Here is a 27,537-nt window from a genome sequence, read left to right on the forward strand (position 1 = left end):
ACACGCAGCCGACGACAATGTTGCAAAAGTTTTCCTTTCTCCCAAAGGACACCAAACTTAGCAGCAGCAGCAGCAGCAGCGCCACCTGTCTGATAGAGCCGAACCGGGCCGGCCTGAGACGACTAAACATAATAACCAAAGTTTGCCCCCTCCAGCAGCAGACAGGTTGACACTCAAAGCAAAACATAATTTTTAAGACATTTGATTTAAACATTTTGACTAAAATACTAGATAAATTCGAAAAGCTTAGAAAATTCCCAGCAATATTTCAGCCTTGCAAAGAGTGGATATTACAAAAATGCATTTTTTTTCTTATTTTCTAACCGATTGACCCAAAATTTTAACCGATGATATCTTAGAAATCATTGACCAGATTTTCAATGTTATAAGTCAAAATCATAACTTGGCCAAAAATAAATCGTCCATCTTATCTTATAACAAGCGTTATCCTTATTTCGATAATTCTATCGGTGATAATTTTATCGCCGATATTGGACGACTTGCATCAACCATATCATGTTAAATTTTAAATGCTTTCACTTGGATACTCAAATTTCATGATTTGTACTATAGATATCAAAGGAAGCGAAATTTTGTAGGTTTTTTCACTTATAAAGCATTTTTTAAATATTAAAATTTTCACAAAATACTGTATTTTTTCTAAAATACTCAAATTTTCAAAATTCGCGATATGGGTATCAAACAGGAAAAATTTGAATGCTTTTTTATATTTTTTTCTTTTTTGAAAATACTGAAATTTTCACAAAACACCGTATTTTTCCAAAATATTTTGAAAACTTATCTTCAAAATTTGCAGTATTGGTATCAAACAAAGCAAAATTTTGTAATTTAATATAATTTTGTATGATTTTTCACCTCACAAATCTAAAATTTTCAAAAAATCCATATTTTTCGAAAGTACTCAAATTTTTATAATTTGCAACATAGGGGAAATATACCCATTTTAATCACTCCAAGCCGTTCGACCAATTCTCTTCACTTTTGCCGTTTTCCGCTATTAACCTTCTACTGCCCAAATTTTTTTTTCGAGAATTTTTATTTTTTCCGTGTTTAGGAGGTCATTTTGAGCAACTTTTGTTCTACGAAAAACTTTACTTCTCTTGTTTTATGTTTTTCTTGTTTCATTTTTAGTATTTTAATTTGCATTTATCTTGTTTAGTTTATGTTTGTTTTTGGTAGTATTTGGCCTACTCTACCACCTCCTATCATTACATTTCGCCTATCTAATATTTTCATGTTTTTACAGTCACTTTTTCAATTTTTTGCATGTTTTTCACATTTTCTGCTATAGAATGGAACCATTATCATTTAAATTGTAAATAAATGCGTAGAGGCATAGTCTGGGGCACTAGAAAAATTACTGCATACTTCTTTTTACTTCAAATATAGGAAATGTTAGTAAAAAACTAACTTAATCCACCTATGTTGTTGATGCCTTCCTCACTTTTTACCAACAATGGGTAATATGAGTGGTTTGGACACATATTTCAGCTATTTTTTTAGGTCCAGAAAAATAAGTACACAGATATAGCTTAAGTTGTCATAACTCGAGACAGGGTTGCCAGATTTTCAATTATGTGGACTCGTTGGAAAAGTCTCTTGATTACCTAACCAACGATGGGTCGGATGATGGTTCCGGACATCGTTTACATACATTTAAGTGAGATCCGGCTTCAAAAAAGTACATATATATCACTTAAGTGGTCAGAACTCAAGACAGGGTTGCCAGATCTTCAATTATGTGGACTCGTTGGAAAGGTATCTCGATTACCTAACCAACGATGGGTCGGATGATGGATCCGGACATCGTTTACATGCATTTAAGTGAGATCCGGCTTCAAAAAAGTACATAAATATCACTTAAGTGGTCATAACTCGAGACAGGGTTGCCAGATCTTCGATGTTGTGGACTTGTTGAAAAGTTCTCTTGATTATCTAACCAACGATGGGTTGGATGACGGATCAGGACATCGTTTACATGCATATAATTGAGATCCGGATATATGTGAAAACACATTTTTATACATAACTTTTGAACTACTTATCGAAACTTCAAACAATTCAATAGCGATGTATGGGACCCTAAACCAAGTCGAATGCAACTGGTTCCATCAAAATCGGTTCAGCCAGTGCTGAGAAAACTTGGCAAGATTTTTGAACACATACATACATACACACTAGCGTGGTTCACGTTTCTATGAAAAAGACAAAAGTTGTTATTTTGTCTTGCATCAACCGGAATTTCGTTCTTTTATGTCCCCAGAAGCACTCCTGAAAATTTGAGCCCTTTTGGTAATGTCTAGGAGCTTCAGTTTTAATTTGAAATTTATATGGGATTTTGATTTATTTTCCATGGGAAACTAGCTTTTTTTACATTGTATTAGGATTTTTTTTTATAAATCGATGAAATGACTTGATTCTTATAGTAGGAGATAGGTTTTGAACTGGGGAACAACTTTGTAGAACATACCAACAAGCTAGGAAGTGACCCTTTAAAGTTTTGCAATTATTGATTACATAAACTGTGAAAAATATTTGCAAAGGCCTTAATTTCGAAAACCATTTATATTTATATATTTTCTTGAAATTTCTGATATTGGGACTGGGTCTGAGATGCGAGAGGAGGTCTAAAAATCCGATTTTTTGCGTAACGTTATAAAAGAACGCTCCCTTTACCTCGGTTTTTGGCATTTTCAACCTATAAATTGGTCTCAGAAATTTCCAAAAATTTTGGCTGCTGAGATACAGCCTCACCTTAATAAAAGTTTATGCAACAAGTTGCAAAAAAATTGTTTTGTTTTCATGTTTTGCAACAACTTGCTTACAAAATTTTTGCAATTCCTGAAATCGTTTTTCGAATGGAATTCTATGTCTATTATCCATGTGTTAAGAAAATTTACCGTTCAAAACAAAAAAATATTGAACATTTTTACTTTTTGATACAAGTGTTGAAAAGTTTAACTTTTCAGCACCCATTTCAATGCTGAAAAGTAGAACTTTTAAACACTGGTATTGAAAAGTATTAATTTTCCGTTCTGTTGTTTTTGGTTGGGAAAAGCAGTCCATTTTTTTTTCTCCAGTATGGCAGAAAAATTTGACAGTTGCACAGCGGATTGCAAAAAACAAAATATTTTTTTAGGTATTCTCACAAATAATCAAAAAATGAAACATACGTGTAATTTTCTGATCGTTCTGAAATTGAAGTTTATGCAACATGTGGCAAAAAAGGATTTTTTCAGCACGAGTGTTACATTTATCCAACGAAGTTAACTGAGTTGGATAAATACGACGAGTGCTGAAAAAATTAAGTTTTTGCAATTCCTTCGTGAAACTACTTACTATTCCTGTCATTCTTGAACGACGAAATAGTCTACTTTTCTGTACCAAAAATAACAGAATCGAATAGCAAAACTTTTCAAAATAAATGCTGAAAAGTTCTACTTTTCAGTAGGGTAGGGTAGTCATCAATGAGACACTTTTGGTTTTCAACTTTCAAAGATTTTTCTCATTTTTTCATCAGTATGTTTTAATGAGCTTTTTGTTGCATTTTCTTTCTTTTAATGTGTTCTAACATTGACCAAAATATGAGATCGATCCGACATCTACAGCCAGAGTTATTCAACTGTCTCATTGTAGACGCACTTGGCAGGAACAATGAGACAGCTGGGGAACAATGAGACACACTACGAAAATCAAGATTTTTCTAATAAAACATCATGTTTTGTATTGTTCCATTGCAGGTAACTTGCCTTGAACATTTTGGAGCAATTTTGCCAACATGAAACTTTAATTAACAAAAGTTATACTAAAAAGTATTTAAATTTTGTAAAATCCATATATTAATACCAAATAACTTTGTATTTTTGGTTAAGTGAAGTTTAAACTCTATAAATATGCCAAAAATCACTTTTAATTCATGTTTTGAAAGATTTACATCGATTTTGAATAGTTTATCGAAGAAAAATCAATGTGTCTCATTGTTACCCATGGGCTGCAATGAGTGGGGAACAATGAGACAACCCTGGATTCTGGGTATATTCAAAATTTTGGCCAAATCTATAAAAGGACATTGTAGCCCAACTCAATCCCTATGGAACGTCGAAAGAAATTTGAAGAAATATTAGTTTTGGTGTAAATGGCAGCCTACTAGCGAAAAAGTATTTTTTGTCCATAATTTACTTTTACACCCCAGAATCAAACATTTATGAATAACTTTTCAAGGGAGCGTCCATAACCAAAGCCACTATAATGGCAGACGTGTATCCAGTAGACACACCTTTCCCCCAAATATGAGCCTGATTGGTTGAAACTACGACTTGTGAGAGCCATTTTATCATTGTTCCCCGTGTCTCATTGATGACTACTCTACCCTACTTGTTTCGAAAAGTAACACTTTTCAACATTTTTTTGATTTAAACGATTTATTGACAAAAAAAATGAAAATTTGACATAAAATTTCACTCAGTGTGTGTTTTTTGGAATTGCAAAAAATAATGTATGGAACTCGTTGCAAAACTTGATTTTTTCAGCACTCTTCGTATTTATCCAACTCAGTGAACCTCGTTGGATAAATGTACGACTTGTGCTGAAAAAATCCTCTTTTTGCAACTTGTTTCATAAACTACTATTTGCATCGAGTTTCATACATTTTTTTTTGCAATTCCGAAAAACACCCTTTGATTGAAGTTATAAGTCAAAGGTTCATGTATTTTGTCAATAAATCATTTAAATAAAAAAAAGTGAAAAGTGTTACTTTTCGAAACAAGTGCTGAAAAGATCTACTTTTCAGCACTGAAATGGGTGGGAAAAGTTAATTTCGAAAAGTGTTACTATTCGATTCTGTTATTTTTGGTATAGAAAAGTAGGCTATTTGGTTGTTCAAAAATGATTGGAAAATTAAGAAGTTTCACGACGGAATTGGAAAAAATAGGTATTAAAATTTTAAATAGAGACTAACATTTGAAAAAAGCATTTCCAGCCAATTTTAAATGTAAGTCTCAAACTTACAATTTTGATGACATGTTTTTCAGTTTGATCGGAAAGTATCACGTAAGTACTAAAAAATAAAAAATGTTTAGCTTTTTACATTTCTATAAAAAGCTGGATTTTTATAATCAAAAGGGCTTTAGGGATATCGCTTTTTGAAAAATGAGGGCTAAATTAATCATTCTGAACTCAGGAAAACTAATTTTTACACGTAATTTAAAGATCGATAGGACTCAAGAAAAAAAAGGGCAGTCAAGAAAAAAACAATTTTCTTAGCTTTTCGAACGAAAAGTTTTTTTGAATTACAAAAAAAAACTGATAAAAAAAAAGTTCAAATAATGCCTCTAACTTGAAAACGATGCACTCTATAAAAAAAAATTGATTGCGTCTTAGATTGCAAATATGAAATGGTGCGACAATATTTTATTTTTATTTTTTTGTATCATAAATATCTCCGGTAACAGATCTTGCATCATCCTAAACTCTAGCGCAAAATATGCCTTTTTTAAAATCCCATCCGAGCTGGAACTTTTGAGGTTATATGAAAACCAACCAATATTGTTTGTTTATCATATCACAAAAAAATAAATATCAAATAAAAGCGTTTTTCTGTTCAGTTTGGCATGCTTAACAACCCTATAAAAATACGGTGAATTTTCCCGGAAAATGCGAAATTTTCACTTTTCTGAAAATCTCCATATAAAATCCGGGTTTCGTGCTAACTATTTTATGACATCTGGAAAACCCGCCGTACCTTATCTAATCTTATCTTGCCATTTGGAAACAAAGCTTAATCACGACGCGCAAACGGTGTAAGTGCCACAAGTGCTTTCTCGCAAAATTCACCTGAGAAAGTGACAACTTTGTGGCACAATCTTACAACTCCGCGGTTGGGTGTACGAAAGCACCGCCCAAAGACGGGTGTGGCGATAACGAGAACGTGTTGGAAAAGCTAGTAAAATTTCTCGTTGCACACGACACCTAATTTACGGGGGCCGCCGTGATGAGGCACCGTTCCGTGGGGTGACTTTGTACCACTTAAGAGATGTCATTAGCGCCTAGCGGTTAATCTTGCTGGCTCCAAATAACGAGCTGTGGAAGCGAGTTGGTTCGAAGCAACTCCGCGTTCCGGCCCCGAGAAATGGAAAAAAAGTTCAGCTCATCGGCCCTGGGTTGTCATTTGGCGATATGGGGCGTATCTAACAATCCCTGGTGGGGGGAAAAGTCTTTCCGCCGCACCCTGCTCTAGCGTAGCGTACACACATTCAGCACCGGCTCATTATATCTGGGTCATGCGCGACGTACAAACATTCCCAGAGGGGGGCAGAACACCATTTGAAGGTGCAGAATTCAGTGCGAAGTCATCAGGCTGGCACAGCTGTGCAGAAGCAGCAACAACAACAACAGCAGCCATAGAAACCGTAACAACAACAGCACTGCTCAAAACGTTTGTTGTTCGGATAGTTTCGGAGAGCATGTGTCTACCGGGCTGACACTATAAACACAAACCGTGGTACTGGTGTTGTTGTTGGTGGTGGGAGGGCGTTGCTTTTACAATTACAATTGGAGTGCATTGTACGGCCACGTAAAAGATCTGGTTCACCTCCGGGGCGCGCGAACCCTTCAGGAAGTTTGCACCATCAACATCATCATTATCACTGTCGCCGTTGACGACACCAGCTCTGTGAACTGTTCACCGTTACCGGGACCATTTGAGAGCTGTCCTGATGGTGAACGTAATTAGAGTACAAAAGGAGCGTTTCTGGGTGTCCCTGTTGATCACCGAACCACTTTTTGCGCGAAATGGAGTAAAACTGTTGGTTTAAAATTTTCCATTTGAGTGACAAATTGTTTCGTAATTTTCAGTTCTAGATCCAGTAGGCATTGTGAATCACTAGCAAAATAACAGCATTTTGTTGTGTGACAAACTTTTGTACCGCTGACATTGGACCGATTTCAGTTTAGTTCCGTTCGGTTTTGCGGCATTTGCCATGCAGCCGGCACGGTGTGGTCTCTGATTTCAAACGACTAACCCTAACGACACGCACACACACATTCACACACGATCAGATTGTAAACTACCGACAACGATACCACCATAGATAAACAGATTCTGACTTGTTTTGACCTCGTCCACTTGTCAGCGTCTCAACAGTCTCGTCTGCTGCTCTGTGAACGCTACGACGACTCCGCGCCCGCGGTATGGCATTTTGGGGTGCGGAGAAAACAGGTTCAAACATGCCAAATTGCGCGTGTGTCGACTCTGCCGAGTGGATGCGCGAGGAACGAGGTTAGGGATTCCGGGAATTTTATTCCGCAACTGGATTAACGAGCGTCGCGCCGTTTGTTGTTTAGTGCTGGTGACTTCCCGAGAACGGGATTGTGATAGTTTTGGATCGTTCTTTGATTTTTTTTTAATTGGGAAATAAGGAAAATCATTGCGAATAATACATTGATCATCGAAATCGATTCCTCATTGATTTGATTAAATCAAATTATTTTATTAAGTTTTATCGCTTTTTGGTTAATCAAATGAATTTACAAAGCCATCTCAAATATTTTCAAGAGTTTATGCTAGGCCAAGGCTTATAAAATCTGGACAAATACCGATAGCTAATCTGAAATAAATTGACAGATGAAAATCTAAAAATTACAGACAAGGGAGGGTAGAGAGCAGTGCTTGCAAAATTTCGACTTTGTGATAACTGACTGAACACTCCAATCGTCTTCACCACGACAACCTGATTTTTACATTCTACTTTCGTTCGTGTCACACAAAAAGGACAGAGTGATATATGCAAAGTCACTCACACAGACATTGACTTCCCTCCAGGAAAAAAAATCGCTTAGAGAGCGGTCGTTTGACTTTCTACCGAGATTCCGATCATCTCTCCAATGATAGCAATCATATGACTTCTGTCACCACGCAGCATACACTAGGAAGAGAGAGACAAAAACGAGAGAGAAAGAGCACGTTGTCTCGTTCGGGCGACTGCTTGAGTAGTGCTCATTTTTCGTTCGTTTCGTCTACGGGTTTACGTTCACTGACCGTCCCCAAGCAACGATGATCATGATAGGCGTTGTGTGTCAGCGATCAAATCATTTTAAAGTTTTAAAAAGTTTAAATTTTGAGATATGAACTAAATTAAATATTTACTGATTTTTATTTTGTTTTTATTGAATACACAGTAAAAAATTGTGTAAATTTGGAAGGGGACCATCCATAAACAACGTGGACACTTTAGGGGGGGAGGGGGTATGGCGATTGTCCACGCTCCATACAAAAGAGATTTTTATTGTATGGACAATTGTCCACGAGGGGAGGGGGGGTTCGACATTACCAAAAAAGTGTCCACGTGGTTTATGGGTGATCCCTTAGGTGTAATTTTGGTAGGTTGAATATTACCTCTTTTATGATGTAATTTTACCTCGATTTAGACTGAAAAAGCGACATTACAACAGAAAAGTGGTGAAATTACACATTTTCAGAGGTAAGATTACACATATTTTCTGACATAAAAGATGTACCCCTTCCCAGATGCAATATTACAATGATTTTTTATCAGTGTAGTTTATTTTAATAACATAAAAAGTTGTGTAAAATTGGCAGAAAATGAATAATCTTGAACAGAAAAACGCTTAGAAAGTTTGGCAGTTCACTTTATTGCGCATAGAGTTATCTAAGCCCGATCTCACACACACTATCACACCATTTGTTTTGCTGGCCGGTACAAAATTTAACCTCACTTTTTTTCGTGTACGTACACGCAATACATGCACACGTAGATAACTCTATTGCAAGATTTCAAGTTGAAGTCGTATGAAAACATGAACTGTCAGGAGTGATTGGTTTTTTTTGTTTGTGGATTTAATAATTCTGTACACAGAAAAAAATGTAAATTTGGAAGCTGTAATTTTGTAAGGTTGAATATTACCTCTTTTATGATATAATTTTACCTCAATTTAGACTGAAAAAGTGACATACACCAGAAAAGTGGTAAAATTACACATTTCCAGAGGTATAATTACACCTTTTTTTGACATAAAAGATGTACCCCTTCCCAGATGTAATATTACCATGATTTTTTTTTCTGTGTAGACCTCTAAAGAAATTTAGAAATCTGGAATATTTGGTCTCGGAAACTTTTTTTTTGTTTTTTTTTTTCAATTCTGGATAATTTGATGATTATTCGGAATGGTTCTGATTTGTTTCAAATCGTTAAAATCCATAAAATAATTGCATTGTTGAGGAACATCGCTGGGAATCACGTGACGCAAGAAGAGACCTCACAAGCTACACAGTAAAAAATAATGTTAATTTGGAAGCTGTAATTTTGGAAGGTTAAATATTACCTCTTTTATGATGTAATTTTTCCTCAATTTAGACTGAAAAAGTGACATTACACCAGAAAAGTGGTGAAATTACACATTTCCAGAGGTAAAATTACACTTTTTTTCTGAAATAAAAGATGTACCCCTTCCCAGATGTAATATTACCATGATTTTTTTTCTGTGTATAGTGACGGTCACAATACTTTCTGATGTTTTTGGTGCAGAGATAACCAAATGATAGTTTTTTATCACTCATTTCAACACTTGACATGACACAAATAGCTTCCTGAATGTTTCCACTTCTTAATTGTTCATCTATTTGTGTTTTTCAATTGATATTATTTTGATTAGTTTTTCAAAAAAACTCTCACAAAATAAAAAAAAATTGTTCACGTACGATCTATTGTTTCATTTGTAAGACATGTAATTTCATTGTTTCAATATTTATATTTATTTGTGGTTAGATTGATCTGTGCGATCAACAAACTATAATGGTTTATTTTTATTTCATTAACTAAAATTTTCCTGCAAACAATCTAGAGCTACTCAAAATTTGGAATGATTCATAAACAACAATTCCACGTCAAACCAGCAGAATCACGACCAAAAGGCTCCGACTTGGCTCAATGTTGGCAAAAATAATTAGACCCGTATTTTTTGTTTGGTGATCAGGCTTGTCCTATCCGAAATAGGGTGGTTGAAAAAAAAAAGTTTTTTAAGGATTTTCTCAAACGCCACATTTTTTGTTTTTAATTTTCGTTAATGAAATTCACCAAAAAAGTATAAGTCATCTCTCAAATGTTCAAGTTATCTTTAAAGTAAAACATCCTGAAAAGGTGTTTAGCTGTGAGCTCTTTGGCCTCGGATCCTGTAAATCAGCAAACAATGTTTTGTTTCGATCTGTAAGTACATTCAACTGTTTTTAAACTGTCTTAGTATATTTCATAGTAAGCCCAAAAAAATCACCAATATTTTGAAATGTGACGGGGTAAATTGGTTCAGACGCTCCGAAAATATGATTTAAAAAAAGGTTTTTGCAAAAAAAAAAGAAAAAGACATTTTTGGACCACCCTATTTCGGTTAGGATCACCCTAATCAGCAAACATAAAACAACGGGTCTAGTTATCTTGGTCAATGAACTCCCATGCCAAATTTTAGCCAAATCGGAGCACTTTTGATCTGGATCCTGCTGGTTTGATGCTGTATACCTATAAAAAGCACCCAAACAGATTTGAACTTGATGAAAATTTCAGAAGCACTGTTAAGTTTAGGTAATCAAATATACATTTTTCGTTTTATAAAATTTCCGGATATATTTCCAAAACTTTTGTGCGGAATAGTTAAGAAAATTGATGCTTTGTTTTAAAATTAAAATTATAGAATTTTCTCGTAGTTCACAAAGCGTAAAAAACTTAAAAATCAATGTATTTATTTTGAGATTTATTTAAAACCATTGACTTCTTGGAAAGTGATGCTAATTAAAGCAATGAGTTTTTTTGTTGATTGATCTTTTCAAACAAATCAAAGATTCAAGAATGAAAAAACTACAAAGAATGAACAAAATAAATGAATCTGCGATAGTTGATACCTGATTGTAATTTATAATCAACAAATTTATCATTATCTCTGTGTAAGATAGAAAACATAGATTAAACACAGAATCAAAAATATAATAAAATATAAAATTTCAATAAATTTGAAATTTACCATTTCCCCGCACTCGGGACACGTGTGTAAGCTCACTTTGGAGTATTTAGAAAACGATCTTTGTCGATGGCACGCAATAAACGGGGGGTAAGAATGATGCAAACGGGTGGTCAAGTTGAATTCCGCCTGAGGAGTAGGATTGGGGAGAGCAGGGTGTTTAAGATTTAGTAGATAGTCGTTGGAACCGGCTGTGATTTTATTTCGCACGCTGCGAGTAGTACGGCAAGTGCACTGAACACTTCCAGAAGAAAAAATAAAACCCGGGGAAACCAACGCGCGACACCACACCATGTGGAGATAAACCAATTATGATTAGGGGAGTACGTTGAGGGTATACAAGGGGAAGGTTGAAGTGGGGTTAGGTTAGTTAGTACAGCTGGAAAAAAGACCTAGAGTACGGTGAGGTTGTCTTTGTGAGATATACAGTGTTTAGGAATTACTAAAATTTTAAATCTCAAAAAGAATCAACAACGGTAATTAGAAAAATCTTGTTTTCACATCGCTGTTGATTCTTACAATGACGGTGTATCTTCCATTACGGTTTAGTAAGATCTTCTCTGGGACGATGACTTAATTTGCTTTGATTAGGCCGTAATAAAAAGATCTGATCCCCCCCAAGAGTGACGGTGGACAGTAGCCGGTCTTGTATCAGATTATTTTCAATTATGTAAGCATGATTAGGTGGCTTTTTGCGTCGTTCAGGACCAGGATAAAAACGAGAACCTCCCCCGAAATGAAATTATGCTACCTTTCTTCAAGCCGGGAGTCCAAATAAATCACGTAAAAGTTTGAATGCGTAATGAGCCCTCCTCTGGAAGCCGGGCGTGGTGCGGAAAATGACCTCCAATTGAATTAGGACCATTTGTGCGTGCGCCCGGTGGCGATGGAAAGCAATTTCGTTACAAGACAAAGTTATAATTGAGCCCTGTGTAAAGTCTCAACGGTTTGAAGGGTGATGTTAACAAGCTGGGAAGGCAGGGACTCGTTAGGGACTTTTCGATGTAAGTTTACTGGTTTTCAAGTTGTTTTCATGTTTTACGACTTGTACAAATTGACTGAGTTTTTCGGTACTTAAACATCCCCAACTATGTAGAATTGAATGCAATAATTCCAATCCATAAGAACACAATCAATTCGAAATGCAATAGATTCACCTGTCGTCAAACTTCCTCATCGACCAAATCGAATTATTCAAGGTGTTAACATACATCGCACAAACTTTATCCATCCAAGCCCGTCCATATATCGCTCGCATCGAAATGATGTTACCTGACAACTTATTTCCAGCAGAACAAAACTCGTTAAAGTGACAACTGCTCGGGTCGGTCCTGCGAGGTGGAACACGTGTATGGAAGAAGCATTAATTCCAAGGAACTTTACTTTCGACTTTGTTCTCGCAAGTGGCGTTCTCCGTAGAGCTGCGACGAAACAACCTTTTTTTCTGTCCAATCTCCCTGCCCCCAGAGGGAGCAACTTTTACCACATCAGAACCAACTCATGGAAAGTAAATTTCCATCTACCCCATCCCACCCACCCAGCGGTCTTCGGAGAATTGCGCTGAAACCACCACCACCACCCCCACCCAAGCTTGCGAAATAGACAAAAGCTCAAAGTTTACCATTATTGAGTACCGCCACAATGTGTTTCGAGACCCACCCTCACCCGCAAAAAAAAAAGAAATGCGAGGAAAAACTCTGTCTTGGAGCAATATTTTTCCTATTTTTATGGTCGCCTTCATTTTTTGTGGTTAGTCAGCGAATAACTTTTACCGCACACACACACACACACACGATGCTAAGAAGCTGCTTATTTTGGTTGTGGTTGAGCTGAATTCAAATTATTTCGACGATTTGAAAAGAGAGATTCTTTCGAGTAAAAGCAATTTCTTTTGAAATTGTATCGATCAAATTTGGAATGAATTGTTCAATTGAATTTCCTAAGTCTCCATTAGCTTACCACCATTTTCGCAATATTTTTTATAAATTTTTGCCTTTCTTGGAAAAGAAAGGTTATAAATGAAAGATTACAAAAGAAAAGGTAGCCCGAGCAGACGGAAATAACTTGGGAATAACATTTTTTGATATTTGAAAATACTAGGCCAATAACATTTTATGTTATTCATAACAAATTTTGTTATTCGCCGTTATTATTTTTTGTTATTGGATTGTTATTGTAATAACAGACTAATAATATTTTAAGTTATTCTTCGAACAAATCTTTGTTATTATTTTTTGTTATTTTAACTACTAATACGATCATCCCAATAACAGTTTGAGGTATTATTTCATAACAAAAAATGTTATTCCCAAGTTGTTCTGGCTTTCAATCAATATCAGACCGATAACAATTTTGTTTTATGATAACATAAACTGTTATTGAACTCTTTTGTAAAAATGGATTTTGCAAGAATATTCCATAACACTTCCTTTTATTTTAACAGTATTTGTTATTGAAATGTCATGAATTAAGTTATTACCGTCTGTTCGGGAGGTAAGATTGGTAAGGTTTGATTTTGGATAAACGCTCTAATCTTTTTCTGAAATTGTTGTGCGATGTCTGTATCCGATTTAAAAATTCGAGCACAATTTTTATATTGCTCATTTGTAGCTGTGAGGTCGGATACGAGAATTTGGTTATTGATTCATATTTTTTAGAGGTTTTGAGGATTCATGGATTTATTGGACTTTTCTTACAGATAACACCTTCAAATTCAAAGAATTCAATTTCAAGCAAAAAGCTATTAGAAAACTGTACCATATACTGTGTGTGCCCAAAATTTTATGCTTTTCCAAAATTGTTTTCCAGTGATATTGCCAGAATCGTGTTTTAGGTCTTTTTTTTACCCTATTTTTACATATCGATACATATTTTGCAAAGGTAATCATAGACTAGAGTAGAAGACTGAGTAACTTTTATATTTTTCTTCTAATGGGTAATTCTCTACCAGCTCACACGAAATCGGGAAAAGTTGCCCCGACCCCTCTTCGATTTGCGTAAAACTTTGTCCTAAGGAGTAACTTTTCTCCCTGATCATGAATCCATGGTTCGTTTTCTTGATATCTCGTGACGGAGGGGCGGTACGACCCCTTCAATTTTTAAACATGCGAAAAAAGACTCAAAATTTAAAAAATTTTTTTTTTCAAAATTCCGAATTTTTCTTCAAAATTTCAAAAAATATTTCGAATATTTTTCATATATTCGAAAAAAAAAAACAATTAAAGTTATTTTGTTTTGGAACGTGTCATTTTAAGGGAAATTTAATGTACTTTTTGCATCTACATGAACCAGGGTCATTTTTTGATTGAGAACAAATATTCCATTTCAAAATTTCGTGTTTTTTTTTAATTGCAAAGTAATTTTCTATAGTGTAACAATGTTTCACAAAGTTGTAGAGCAAACTACAAAAATTTTGGTAAATAAACATATGGGGTTTGCTTGGAATCATCACACGTTATCTCGATTTTAGGAATATAAGTTTTGAAAAAGTTGGGCATTCAGTTTTCGAGATATAGTCTAACAAAGAATTTGAATCGATGAAAATTAATTTCTCTAAGTGTCACCTAATTAGCTTGTTATTTTCAACGGACGATAGCTAGGAAACTATTCGTCTGGTTTTAGTGTTAAAAATTGAAACCTTTTTGAAATTTTATGATAATTAAAGTTTTTATCAATATAAAATATACAAAGAAAAATTGATAAGCAATAAACGAAAATTTTCAACTGTAAAAACTGAATTTTAGAAAATAAAACTCCCAATCAATCCAATCTTATTTCAAATCAAGTTTCATTCAAACAAATATGATATTTCTCTAAAATTTCAAATATCATCAAACCTTTATGATATCCAAGAAATCCAATTTTTATCATTTGCCAAATTTGTATATTATTTTTATTTCACTATACTATATTGAGAAATTTAATAAAATCTGGTTCATTTTTTATATGAAATGTTATATGACCCCTTACAAATTATTTATGTCTTATACATTATTTATGTCTAATTATAAATTATTTATGTCAAATTTATGTACCTTAGTAAGCTAAGTAAAAAGTTATTATTGTTTTGTTTTATGTGATATTCTTCTAAAGGCTAAGGCTAGTGATTTTTCACGATATCACGGAATTCGCGTAATCCGCGAAATTTGCCCTTGTCCGTGGAATCTGGTCAACACCGTGAAATGCTGCGAAATCCGAAAAATCACTTGATAAATTTCTCCTCAGTGTTCAAAAGTTTGATTTTTGAATTGAAACAAACCACAAGTAGAGCATTTTGGAAGTAGTTGTTATAAATGGAGTTTTGCTTAAACTTGTCCTCAATATTGAGATAAGAATGGTTTTAGTTTAGAGAGACTTTAGCAAATTATTTTGATATTTTAATTTTGAAGTATTTCAGATGTAAAGCTGGACTAAATTGAACTTATACAAAAAATGCAATGAATGTTTTGTGTCAGGGGCTAATATTTTGAACTATTGTTAGTTCTCAAAGTAACTTTCCTCTACACAAAAATACTAAAATAACATATTTTTGCATTTATTTCAAGCAGATTTTCGAGTACCGTGAAATTCCAAAAAAAACGAAACTATTGGCACTACGCCCCCCGGGGCATGGCCTTCCTCTAACGTGGGATTTCTGCTCCAGCGCCTCTGACGAGACAGGAGAAACCGGGACCGACGTTTTACTTCACCATCCGATAGAAGCTCAGTGGATAAGGCGGGAATCGAACCCGCGTCTCATAGCATCATCGGGATCGGCAGCCGAAGCCGCTACCCCTGCGCCACGAGACCCACCGTGAAATTCCAATGTTTTGTAATTTACATGTCGCGCAATTTCAATTTTTGAGCCGTGGAAAATCCCTAGCCCTAGTCATGGCATTTAGCAAAGACAAAGATAAAGATTTAGCAAAAACAACAAGACTTTGTGTTCAAAATTTCAGATTCTTTGAAAATTTGTTTAACTTAAAAAATTTCAAATATTGATAAAAGTTAGTAAGTCATCTGCCAGTGTTTTCTGGATTGGTTTAGTATGAGACAATTAACCATACTTATGTTATATTAAATTTTATCATAATTTTAAATTCAATAAACATTATTTAAACAGTTTTTTTTCTTCGTATTATGATATACCAATACAAAATTGTGTTATATTGTATATGTTCTTCACTTTTATTGAATTTTTGCTGTTAATTTTGTTTACATAAAACATTGTGTGATTTTTCGAAAATTTCTCTGTACTAATTTCGATATTTACAAAAAATGCAATTACAAAGCCAGACAACAAAAAAAAAGATTTTTTCTCACCTCGATATATAATATCTGGTTTCCGCCATATCGTGAAGCTAGTTTTATTAAAATAAAACTTACTTAAAAGTGTGTCGTAAGATTTTCACTGTTAACATCGATATAAAAAAAAAACAAAGTGCAGATTTTGTGTCACAAAAAGTTTATTTCATTTCAAAAGATGTAAACTTTCGTTTTTTTGAATCCCTATGTAAATCTGCATAAAAAAATCCAGATAGTTGGTTTTTCTGCTCATTTAAAATCTGTTGTTGTTTTTAATATTTAAATGAGGACTTTTCAATTATTTTTTTTTATTCCTGTACAAAATTAGCCGAAAACGAAAAATTCTGCTCAATTCTATTTTATTTCACCCAGTAACAACAAATTCAGTGCAGCTTCAGTGATGCTTTTGAAAGCACAAAAATGCGTTTGAAAGAATTTAAACAACCACAAACGATTTCTCAGTTCAAGTTCATCCCCAGATAATTACTAAACACTCACTCACGCTGGCGAGAATCAATCTTCGCGGGCCCACGAGAGCGAGAGAGAAGTGAGCAAAACAGGAAACTGTTGATTATTTTCGTACAATTTGAACTCTTAGAGGGATATCGGCTGCTGCTTCTTGGCCGTTTTTCAGTTTTTATTCGGAGCTATTACTCATATTTGGCGATTTTTTGCAGGGGTTCTCACAATTTGATTTCGTGCAGATATTCATATTTGTTTTCTAGAAAAAATAATAGATATGTTTTTTTTTTTTTGATGGAAAAAATCTTTAATCCAACTTGATTTCAACAGAAAATTTATCAGGAAATTAGGAACCTCTGATTTTAAACATGATTACTCCACAAAATATTGGTTTCTTTTACTTTGAGTGTCTTGCCCTGCATGTTCGTTTATCTGTTGCCTCTAGACGAAGATACCCTGTAATTATCCGTGGAAGTAGCGTACGAGTTTAAAAACTGCGCAAAATTGAACATTTTAAGCGTATTTTTGGGGTAGTTTCGGTCGATCACGACGAACATGAAGGGGGGAAGAGGAGAGCTTTTGCTACCACGGAAAAGCTGGAGTGATGAACACTTCTAAAACAATTATCAAATCAAAGCCAGGTCATTGGCTGACGTTGCTTGAGTGCTTTTTGATTCTGTAAATAGATATCTCCTCAAGATATGTTGTAAAAGCAAAATACACCCAGAACTGGGCATCGGCAAACGAGAGGATAAAGAGCACAATTTGGTAGTAAAATGGTACTGTGTGCGGACTGAGAGGATAAATCCCGAAATTACCGAGAGTACTTTACTCATGGGTTCATCCTCAAAAAAAGTTCATCTATAAAAAAAAGTACCGATATCGAGTCTCGAACCCAAGACCAAGTTTCGGTGAATAAGTAGCGGTCATTTGTCCATATAAGCCACTCAATAGGATGAACTGTTCTAATGAACGAATGAATACGCGAGAGGACTATACTCTCGCAAAATAGCACTTTCCTCACGTTTCTTTTCGTGAGAACTATCCCCTCGTTCTTAAACTTTGGGTGCACATATTCTTGGGATGCTGATTCTCCTTAAGAAATGATAACAATAAGTTTGAAATGATAGCAGATTCCATTCTAAGCTAATAAAGATCCAATTTAAACCTAATGACTGCCACAATAAGATGAATGAAACGAATTGTTTGACATTTCCATATCAAATTTTCCCAACCCTTAACAATGCTCGCAACGAGAACGAACAGATTCATCTCAAATAATCGTCTTTGTTCGGCTCGTATGACGAGCAGGCACTCCATTGAAGAGTCCGTAATACATTTTTAATTGTGTGCACCCCCCCCCCCCACCCACACTGCTCCCCAAAAACATTTACATTTCAAAGATCGCTCACACAGGTTCACAATCTGCTGCTGCTGTGTGTTCTGGTGAGAGGTTGGGTTGTAATTATGCACCATCTACAACAGTTAAACAGTCAACTTCGGTAGCGTTCGTTCGCTCTTTGGTGGCGTCCAGCCATCATCGGTAAGATTCTTCTCATAGCGGGACTTGATGAGGGCTTGCCCAGATGAGAGAGAGAACGGCGACGACGACGACGACAAACGAGAGCACTTACATAATTGGAAAGAGACTTGTTGCTGGCGACTTCTTCTTCTTCGTCGTTTTCGTCTTCTTTGGCACCACTAACGTGTTACGGGTACGCATGTGTGTATACAAGTGTAGAAGAACGTACTTACACGTACTATACGTTTGAGTTTGGCTGTTACTTCAAAGAACGCTTCCAACGAGCTTAACCCTCAACAGCTTATCTTTTAACATTCTCGTATTATTCGTGCCCAAAACTGATTCAAAAAGTATTACTTTTCGATACAAGTGCCGAAAAATTGCACTTTTTTTTGGTATAGTTGAAGGTTAAGCGCACCGTACTGTTGCGTCGCGGCGCTTCGAATCCCAAAAACATTCTGAATCCATTTAAGGGCCCAGTGTTGTTACATCTGGCCGTAATGCTATGGTAATATACGCGGCTACGTGTGCGCGCTCACACACATTTATGCCCCCCAACAAGTCGGCCAGCCACCGCCGGTCGGTGTCACGTTATTTTCCGCACCACCTTTTCCCTCCGCCAAAAGCCGAGCTGACTCGGCGGATAACTGAAACGGTTGATGGAGAAGAAAGCTCGCTCAAGGAAAAGCTCCGTAATGGCGATACGTGCATAACAAGACGTTTAAGAGCTGTCACCGTGCACAGTAACAAAAAATACTTTTGAAAAATTGCAAAATATTAATGATTGAATATGTTAAATCGCTAAAAAAAATATTTCTAAAAAAAATTCCAAGCATATTTTGCGAAAAACAAAATAATGCGATTGCTGACAAACTCTTTTCGCGAGCACCAAAAAAAAAAAAACAAGAAAAATGTTAAGCAGATCAAGATTCAAGAGGAACGGTCGGCAGTGTGTAAGGAAAAGCTCAAGTGTTTACCCCGTCGTTTGGATTTTCGGCCTGATGAGTTCACACTTCTGTTCTCACGAGCGGGCACTTGGCAAAAAAAAGAGGGATGAAAGCTGAACGAGCAACAGGATTTGGAGTAGGGGAAAGAGCAATTAAAATGAGAAGCTTAGAGAATTTGGCTGCAGTCACGTGGAAAATCTCCATCAGAAACATGGAAACTCCTTGCGAGGCACGACGAGCATGGTTTTCTGGCGCTTTGTACTAGGCAGAACAAGCTTGCCTTCCACATTTGAGTTAACATTTATTCTTGCCTTTTTAGTCACGATGAAATGCAGCGATGAATTCAAAATCACCATCGTAACGAAACGTAACATTTTCATTAACTGAAAAGAAAAGTTTGCAGATTTTATTTTCCAGAAATCAAAAATTGGGTTAGGAAATAAAAAAAATATAAAAATTCATATAACAAGCCATATTGACATTTGAATGAAATGAATGAAAAAAGTGTTTAAAAATGCATTTTACACCTGCCCAGTGGTTTTGCAATAATATGTTTTCAAAATATCTAAGTATAAACGAATTTTAACATTCATAAAAAAAACTTTTTGCATTACTGTGCAACGAAATTCCATAAAAAATCAAACTTTGTTGATACGACTCTTAATTGCTGAAATATTGCCATGCAAAGATTCAAAACCAGGAAAATTGATGTTTTCTTAGTCTCACCGAAACAACCCACCATTTTCTAATATCGATATCTCAGTATACTATTGTCCGATTTTCAATGTTAAATCATGAAACATTCGTGAATATTTCCGATCTGTTCGAAAAAAATATTTTCTTGATTTTTGCTGAATAAAATTTTAAACTCAAAAAATCCATTTCTTATTGTTTTCAGGTGACTGGACTTCTATTTTTATAAAATTTTTTTTTGCTCCCGGATAGAGAATTTTCAGCAAAGCAAAAAAAACTTGCTGCCACCCATTAACAAATAGCGTAAACCAATGATTTTTCAATAAATTGTGTTTTTACCTTCAAAATCATCAATTTTGTAAAACATATGGCGGATTCGGATAAGAAAAATTATTTCCAACATTTTGGTGAACAACATTCCAATATTTGTTTAATTTTTCTATGAGAAAACTGTAAATTTAGAAAAAGATAGTAATTTGAATTATTTGACAAGAAAGTCTGTCAAAAATCAATTAAAAATATATACGAGCAGTTCTCTCAGATTTTGGTCCTCCGATTTTTTTTTTGTATTTTTTTATCCGACTGAAACTTTTTTGGTGCCTTCGGTATGCCCAAAGAAGCCATTTTGCATCATTAGTTTGTCCATATAATTTTCCATACAAATTTGGCAGCTTTCCATACAAAAACGATGTATGAAAATTCAAAAATCTGTATCTTTCGTATCTTCTGTTGATGATTTTTTACTTAACTTTTTGTCACTAAAACTTGATTTGCAAAAAAAAAAATACTATTTTAAATTATTTTTATTTTTTGATATGTTTTAGAGCATATCAAATGCCAACTTTTCAGAAATTTCCAGGTTGTGCAAAAGAATATTGACCGAGTCATGATTTTTTTGAATCAATACTGATTTAAAAAAATCGAAATATTGATCGCAAAAATGTTTCAACTTCATTTTTCAATGTAAATTAAATTTGCGATCAAAAAGTATTCCAGTGAAATTTTGATAAAGTGCACTGTTTTCAAGTTAAAGCCATTTTGAAGTAACTTTTTTGAAAAAAGTCGCTGTTTTTCATTTTTTAACTTTGTGCACATGTTTGCCCACACTTGAAAAAAAAATTCTACATTTTGCTTGTTTGAACTTTGTTGATATGACCCTTGGTTGCTGAGATATTGCCATGCAAGTGTTTAAAAACAGAAAAATTGATTTTTGCTAAGTCTCACCCAAACAACCCACCATTTTTCTAATGTCGATATCTCATAAACTAATGGTCCGATTTACAATGTTAAAACATGAAATTTTCATGAAATTTTCCAAATTTTGTTTGGGTGAGACTTAGAAAACATGATTTTTCCTGTTTTTAAACACTTGCATCCAACGTGGAAAACCTGCGCAGCTACCCACCGCAAAAAAGCTCCAAAGGATGCAGAACAAATTGCTGAAGATGATCTACAACCTCGATCCGTGGCACCCCACCGATGATCTCCACCAGCTTGCCGAACTGGAGACGATCGACCAGTTTATCGATCGCTTGTTCCAGAAGTTCCGGACCAGCTGCCAGATGTCGAACAACCCACTGATTGAAGCTATCCTTCCCCTTTAATGAAGCGGAACTCAACCCCACCACTCGTCTGTGATATTAGTTTTAAGAAACCCCAAGTTTCGATCTCACTAGGTTTTTTGGCCAAATTTTCCCTAGTTTTTGTTTAATTGCATTTGAAGAACCTTCTGTTACCAAAAGGTTATTGAAAAGGAAATAGTTGCAAGGAACACCAAATCTCTATGAACCAGTTATTCACACAAATTGTAAAATTGTTATTTCGGTAAATAAAATGAATTGAACTGAAAATTAAACACTTGCATGCCAATATCTCAGTAACTAAAAGTCGTAGGTATCAACAAAGTTCATAAAAGCAAAATTTAGAGAATTTTCTAAGCTTTTCAAACATATTTTTCAGAAGTGGGCTTGCGCACTGATTTAAAAAAAATAAAAAATCGCGACTATTTTCAAAAAAAGGTTAACCAAAAATGGCTTAAATTTGAAAACGGTGTACTTTATACAAAATTTCACTTAAGTACTTTTTGATTGCAAATTTGATTTTTCATCGAAAAATAAAGTTGAAAATTTTTGCGAACAAAATTTCGATTTTTTGAAAAAATCAGTATTTGAAAATTTCTAAAAAGTTGGCAATATATGTCCCCTAGAACATATCAAAAAATAAAAATAGTTTTTTTAGCAAATCAAGTTTTAGTGAAATCACCAAGATTTTTTTTACCGTGTATCATTTTTTTCAGTGTAGTCCTTATGCATACCTACAACTTTGCCGAAGACACCAAATCGATCAAAAAAATCCTTCAAAAGTTACAGATTTTTGAATTTTCATACATCATTTTTATATGGACAGCTGCCAAATTTGTATGGAAAATTATATGGACAAACTAATTATGCAAAATGGATTTTTTGGGCATACCGAAGGCACCAAAAAAGTTATATACGAATAAAAAATACAAAAATTAAAATTCTAAAAAATTACCGATTTCGTAGAGAATTGCTCATCTAGTTTGTCATTCGCATTTCAAAGTTAAAATTGTTTTGTCGTCTTATGACAAAATAGATATTTTGAAATAAAATTGAAAATGTTCAAAAACTAACAAGTTAAAAGAATCAACATTGATGTGTATAATTAAACATCAAAGTCCACTAAATTTAAAATTAGAAGTTTCACCTGAATTCAATAAGTCCAAATTAAATTGAATGAATGAAACATTTCTTGAACAAAAAAATAAATAAATATTAATATTCATAGTCATATTATTTGAAGCTTTTAACCATTCTTTTATTTATTTAAAAAAAAAATGTTGGTTGATGTTGCCTTACTCAAAACAGTATTCAATTTGAAATCATTCCATTTATTTGAGTTTGAGAAAAAGTTTGTAATACACAAATTGGATATGAGTGGCCGCTCTGCAAGTGATGTCCAAGTAAAAATTGAACCTTTACTTTTCTTTAGTAAGAAATATGAAAAGTCGAAATCGATTATGCACACAAAAAAAAAACAAAATCAAATATACATTTTTAAATTTAAAATTTAATTTTAAATCGATTTTTTTTGTTTATTTTTGATAAAGTGGACACCTTAGGTGGAGGGGCTGTCGGTTTGCGGTCCGCGAAATTTGAATTGTTTAATCGGTTGTTTTTATAAAAAATCGCGTGGAAAGTAGGGAAAACATTTTACAATGTGTAGATTTGCATGTGGAAAGAGAAGATTTCCTGCAAATTTGGGAATATGTAGAGTTTTTTCGCGATTTTTGTTTTCTACGCCGCTTGGTAAAGGGTTTGACAGTTTATCGCGGCGGCTTCGCTCTTGCAGTTGTATTAGTGTGATGTGGGCCAGCTCGTTCAACTCGTTAGAAAAATCAAATATTGTCCGTTTCTCTCAAAAGTACACGCCACGCGGCATTTCAGAATGTGCAGAAGACACTGTTGCCAGCGATTTTGTGCACTTTTGGTGCAACAAGAAACATATCCGGCAACAATGCCTTGCAGTTCGAAGAGGAAGATCAACAAAAACAAATCGTGCAGTATGGGATTTAACCAGCCCGGGAGCATGTTGACAGCTCCCATACAAACTGAGCGTACCTCTTTTTGTGGGCCCAGTAGAGTTATCTAAGCCCGATCTCACGCACACTAGCTTACCATTTGTTTTTGCTGGCGACCACAAATTTTAACCTAAAAATCCATCGTGTACGTACACGCAATACATGCGCACGTAGATAGCTCTGTGGGCCTAAGATGGCGGCCTTTGATATTATCTAGCCAAACTTTTGAAAATGGCGAATAGTTTGAATAAATATAGTTTCTGCCTTGTTTCGGTTTAAAACGACAAAATAAACAGTCTGGAATCATTTTCATGAAAAACTTGTTTAGAGATACGCCACGTTCAAATATTAGTCTAGAACAGTTGAAGTGAGCGTGCCGCCAAAGCCGTCACGAAAACAAAGAATCTCATGCAAATTTTAAGTTGCGTATTCAATGGGCGGACTCTGACGTGGCTCACTGGCCATCTGTTGGTGAATACGCGCAACTCACGAAAACTGTCATCTTAGGGTCCGGCTGGATTTAAAAGCGCGCATTTGCCGAAAGTGCAAAGCGTCGTTTCGAGGCTGGTATGCGATTGTCCACGCTCCATACAAAAAAAATGTTTTGTATCAAAATTGTCCTCGATGGAGAAGGGAGAGTGGGGAGTTCTGAGATTTAAAAAAAGTGTCCACGTGGTTTATGGAAAACTGTGTAAAATTTTTTTAACTAAAAAAAATGTTTTCAGATTTTTGAAATCACGAATACATTTCAAATGGCTCAATAAGATGATATCCTCGCTGTCGTACTACCTTGTCGCAAGTGCATTTTCGTCCAAAAAGAGTTAAGAACGCTATTTTGCGCAGCTTTCAATGCATTGCCTTGTAACCTTAACAAATCCCCAAAAATTCGATCTTAATCCTGAGATATTCAATAAAAACCGAAAAAAACTCCGTGCATTTTTGTTATTTTCATATGAAAGATGTTTCAATCTTGTCGAGCTATCTTGACACAGCCTGAAAATTGATGTAAGTGCGACAACTGGCCAAAGGCATTTCACGTCAGAAACTTCGGAACAATGCACAGAATGGTCAACCAAGCAAAATGTATTTGTTATTGTTTACATTGCGTGCTCAGTTTTATGTTTATTCGTACTTAAACAGTAAAACGCGTTTTCTCGGAACGTCAAAAATCGGTGTGGGACAAAGTAGCACAACAGCGTCGATTGGATTTTGGATTAGTAAGACATTAGGAATCAATGAACAAAACTTCATACAAATTGAAAAAAAATAAGCAATTTGCAAAATTCTACAACACGAATAGCAAATAGCAACCGCAAATATGAGTCTTTGATCGATGTTCATCAAAAACTAGATTAATTTCAAAACTCCAAAAGGATCCTCTTCCACTAAACAAATAAAAAAACTCTTCAGATTAAGTAAAGCATCCCCCACCAAAGCAGCGCACTCTAATTTGTCTCCCCCGGACATTGTGCAGCATCTGCCACCGCGACCATATTCCAATTGAATTCCGTCTCTCGAAAGTCCCCTCGAGGATATCAACCTCCACCACTGTCGGGGGACTCGTATTTCTTGTCCTGCCCCAGCGCGCTCGCTCGTGTCTCCTTTTTGCGTGTGCAGCTGACAAGCAATTCCAGGGAAACTTCTTCGTGACACACAATACGAACAATGGGGTTTTTCCCCGCTTGGGTTTTCCTCTTTTTTGTGTTCAGCTTGACTCGGGTTTTCCGCTTTCTTTTTCTTTCTTTCTGCTCAAGATGAATTTTCCGCTGACTGTAACAATTAAACTAATTATGTTTTTTTTCGCTGCGTTTTCCCGCGAGTTTTACTCCCCTCCCTCGGCGTGGTTCGTGACTCTCTGAAGTGTGCGCGGTACTACTTGGTTACATTATGTATTCTGTGACTGGAATTTATCCGACATTTATACTTCACCTTCGAGCTAGTTGAAAAAGTTGCTTTGAGAGAAAATTATCCGATTACCTGTAAGTTGAAATCACTGGAGGGCCTTCAGGTGTAATCTTGATGACCAGCCAACCAATCGAGAGGTCCAACGCAGAGAAGGCTCATCTTTTCCTCAGACAGAACCACTTGACAAGCCCGGAGAAGAGGTGTCCCAAGTGGCGTTGAGGGGTTTTGGTACGCTCAGTTGCATGAAAAATTGTGAAAATATGCTTCGCTTTTTTGATAAAATTTCAATCGACCAATTTCAAGCAACTGAGTGCAACAGTCTACAAAACCCTTCTCAATTCTGAACGTCCTCCTGAAGACTCCAACCAGAAAGCCACCTTGTTGTAACTTGGAATATCACTTACTGCCCTATACATATCTATAACGCAGAGAATAACTGATTACCTTCGCTTTCTTCCACAGGTATTTCTCAACAAGGGGAAAAGTGCTGTTCAATAAGAGCTGGGAAGTGGAAGAATCCCGTTTGCGGTGGCCGGGCATGATGATGCCCAAGAAGTGATCCATAGCTGGCGCTAGTGTGTTGAGTGTGTGTGTGTGTGCGCCTGTCCCCCGATGGGTGTGTGTCCGTGTGCCAGTGAGTATTATGACAACGTCAACGGGCGTGCAGTGAATGGGAAGAAAGCCTGGAAATACCGGCAATATTAGTGCCAGCTCAGGTATTTTTCCAGAACCAGAATTTCCCGAGTGCAGCGGAAGAAAGCGAGAAGCAAAAGTGGGAGCAAGGACGTGGGGCACCTTCCCACGGAACTGGCCCACGTAGCGCCCAGCCAGATACCCACGTGGTCCCCACGTGACGGAGGGGTCGGCGACGATGGAATTGAAAGTATGGGTCGAAGGAATACAGCGTATTGTTTGCGGAGTGACGGAAGTCACCACTTGTCAGGTAGCTATTATCGCTCTCAATGTCTTTCCGTTCCGCGAAAAGGTGAATCGTACTTTGTGCGGAAGTACGGTCTATGCCCTTTGCCCTTCGGGTGACACAGTGGGAAGTTTTAGGAATTTTCAAGGTCTTAGAGGATGGTATTATTTTTCAACATCAAAGTATAGTTTTAGTGACTCGTCTCTAAATTGTGTCTAAAAAATAGATATCCTTTTTGACCACAATTGCATAAATTATCACGTGCAAATTCATAGAAACTTGTATAAATTACATCAATCCTTTTGAACACAACTCACTAAGTTATTTTAACAAGAAAAAATGCCAGAAAGTTTTACGGATCAACCTGAGTGGTCGATTTTATGAAAAAAACGGACTCTGGTCAAAATTCATATTTTTTTAATTTTAAGTCAATCCGTAATCCTAAAAAAATATCAAACCGGCTTACTAAGTCCACGCCCCAACCCACACGGCCAACTCGCCGCTGTGAAAACTGTGGGTTGGGGCGTGGACTTAGCAAGCTTGATATAACTATCGCCGGTTTGATATTTTTTTAGGATTACGGATATTTTTTCCTAGCGTCTGTCAGATGTAAATTTACACATTATTAGAGGTGAAATTAAAGATTTTTTCTGACATAAAAGATGTACCCCTTTTTAGATGTAATTTTACCATGTTTTATTTTTACTGTGAATGTTGGAAAACAGTTACTTGATAGTATAAATCACTCGGAAATCACATATTGTTAGCAGGGTGGCCACTCAATTCGGGAAATCGGGAAAGTCGGAAATAAGTCGAGATTTCACCAAAATCCATCAAAAATCAGAAAAAGGGGGAAATTTGTGATGTGTTGTTAAAGAGTACATGCTTGAATTTTATTTTCTAAATTTTGAATAATTTTGCACTATTTAGTTTCAACTTAAATTCACTCAATCCTTCTTTGGTAATTTAGCTTTAATTTAAAGTTCCCTTCATTATTTCAATCCATTTGAGATTGATGGCCGGAACCCGTGGAGTAGGGGTAAGCGTGGTTGCCTCTCACACAGTCGGCTTGGGTTCGATCCCATACGGTCCCGGTGGCATTTTTCGAGACGAGATTTGTCTGACCACGCCTTCCGTCGGATGGGGAAGTATATGTTGGCCC

At 35.6% G+C, this 27,537-nt stretch overlaps 1 protein-coding gene across 3 annotated transcripts in view; it reads left to right on the forward strand.

Moving 5' to 3' along the window:
* Window positions 1-27,537, forward strand: part of LOC120416957 (ras association domain-containing protein 8) — a 158,669-nt gene that overhangs the window by 18,387 nt on the left and 112,745 nt on the right. For all 3 annotated transcript variants that reach the window (XM_039578863.2, XM_039578868.2, XM_039578867.2), the window contains exon 2: window positions 25,919-26,399. In XM_039578863.2, the coding sequence (XP_039434797.1) occupies window positions 26,328-26,399 (72 nt within the window). In that variant the 5' untranslated portion in view covers window positions 25,919-26,327. The remainder of the gene's footprint in view (window positions 1-25,918; window positions 26,400-27,537) is intronic.

This window comes from Culex pipiens, chromosome 3, assembly GCF_016801865.2.
Source record: "Culex pipiens pallens isolate TS chromosome 3, TS_CPP_V2, whole genome shotgun sequence".
Lineage (NCBI taxonomy): Eukaryota > Metazoa > Arthropoda > Insecta > Diptera > Culicidae > Culex > Culex pipiens.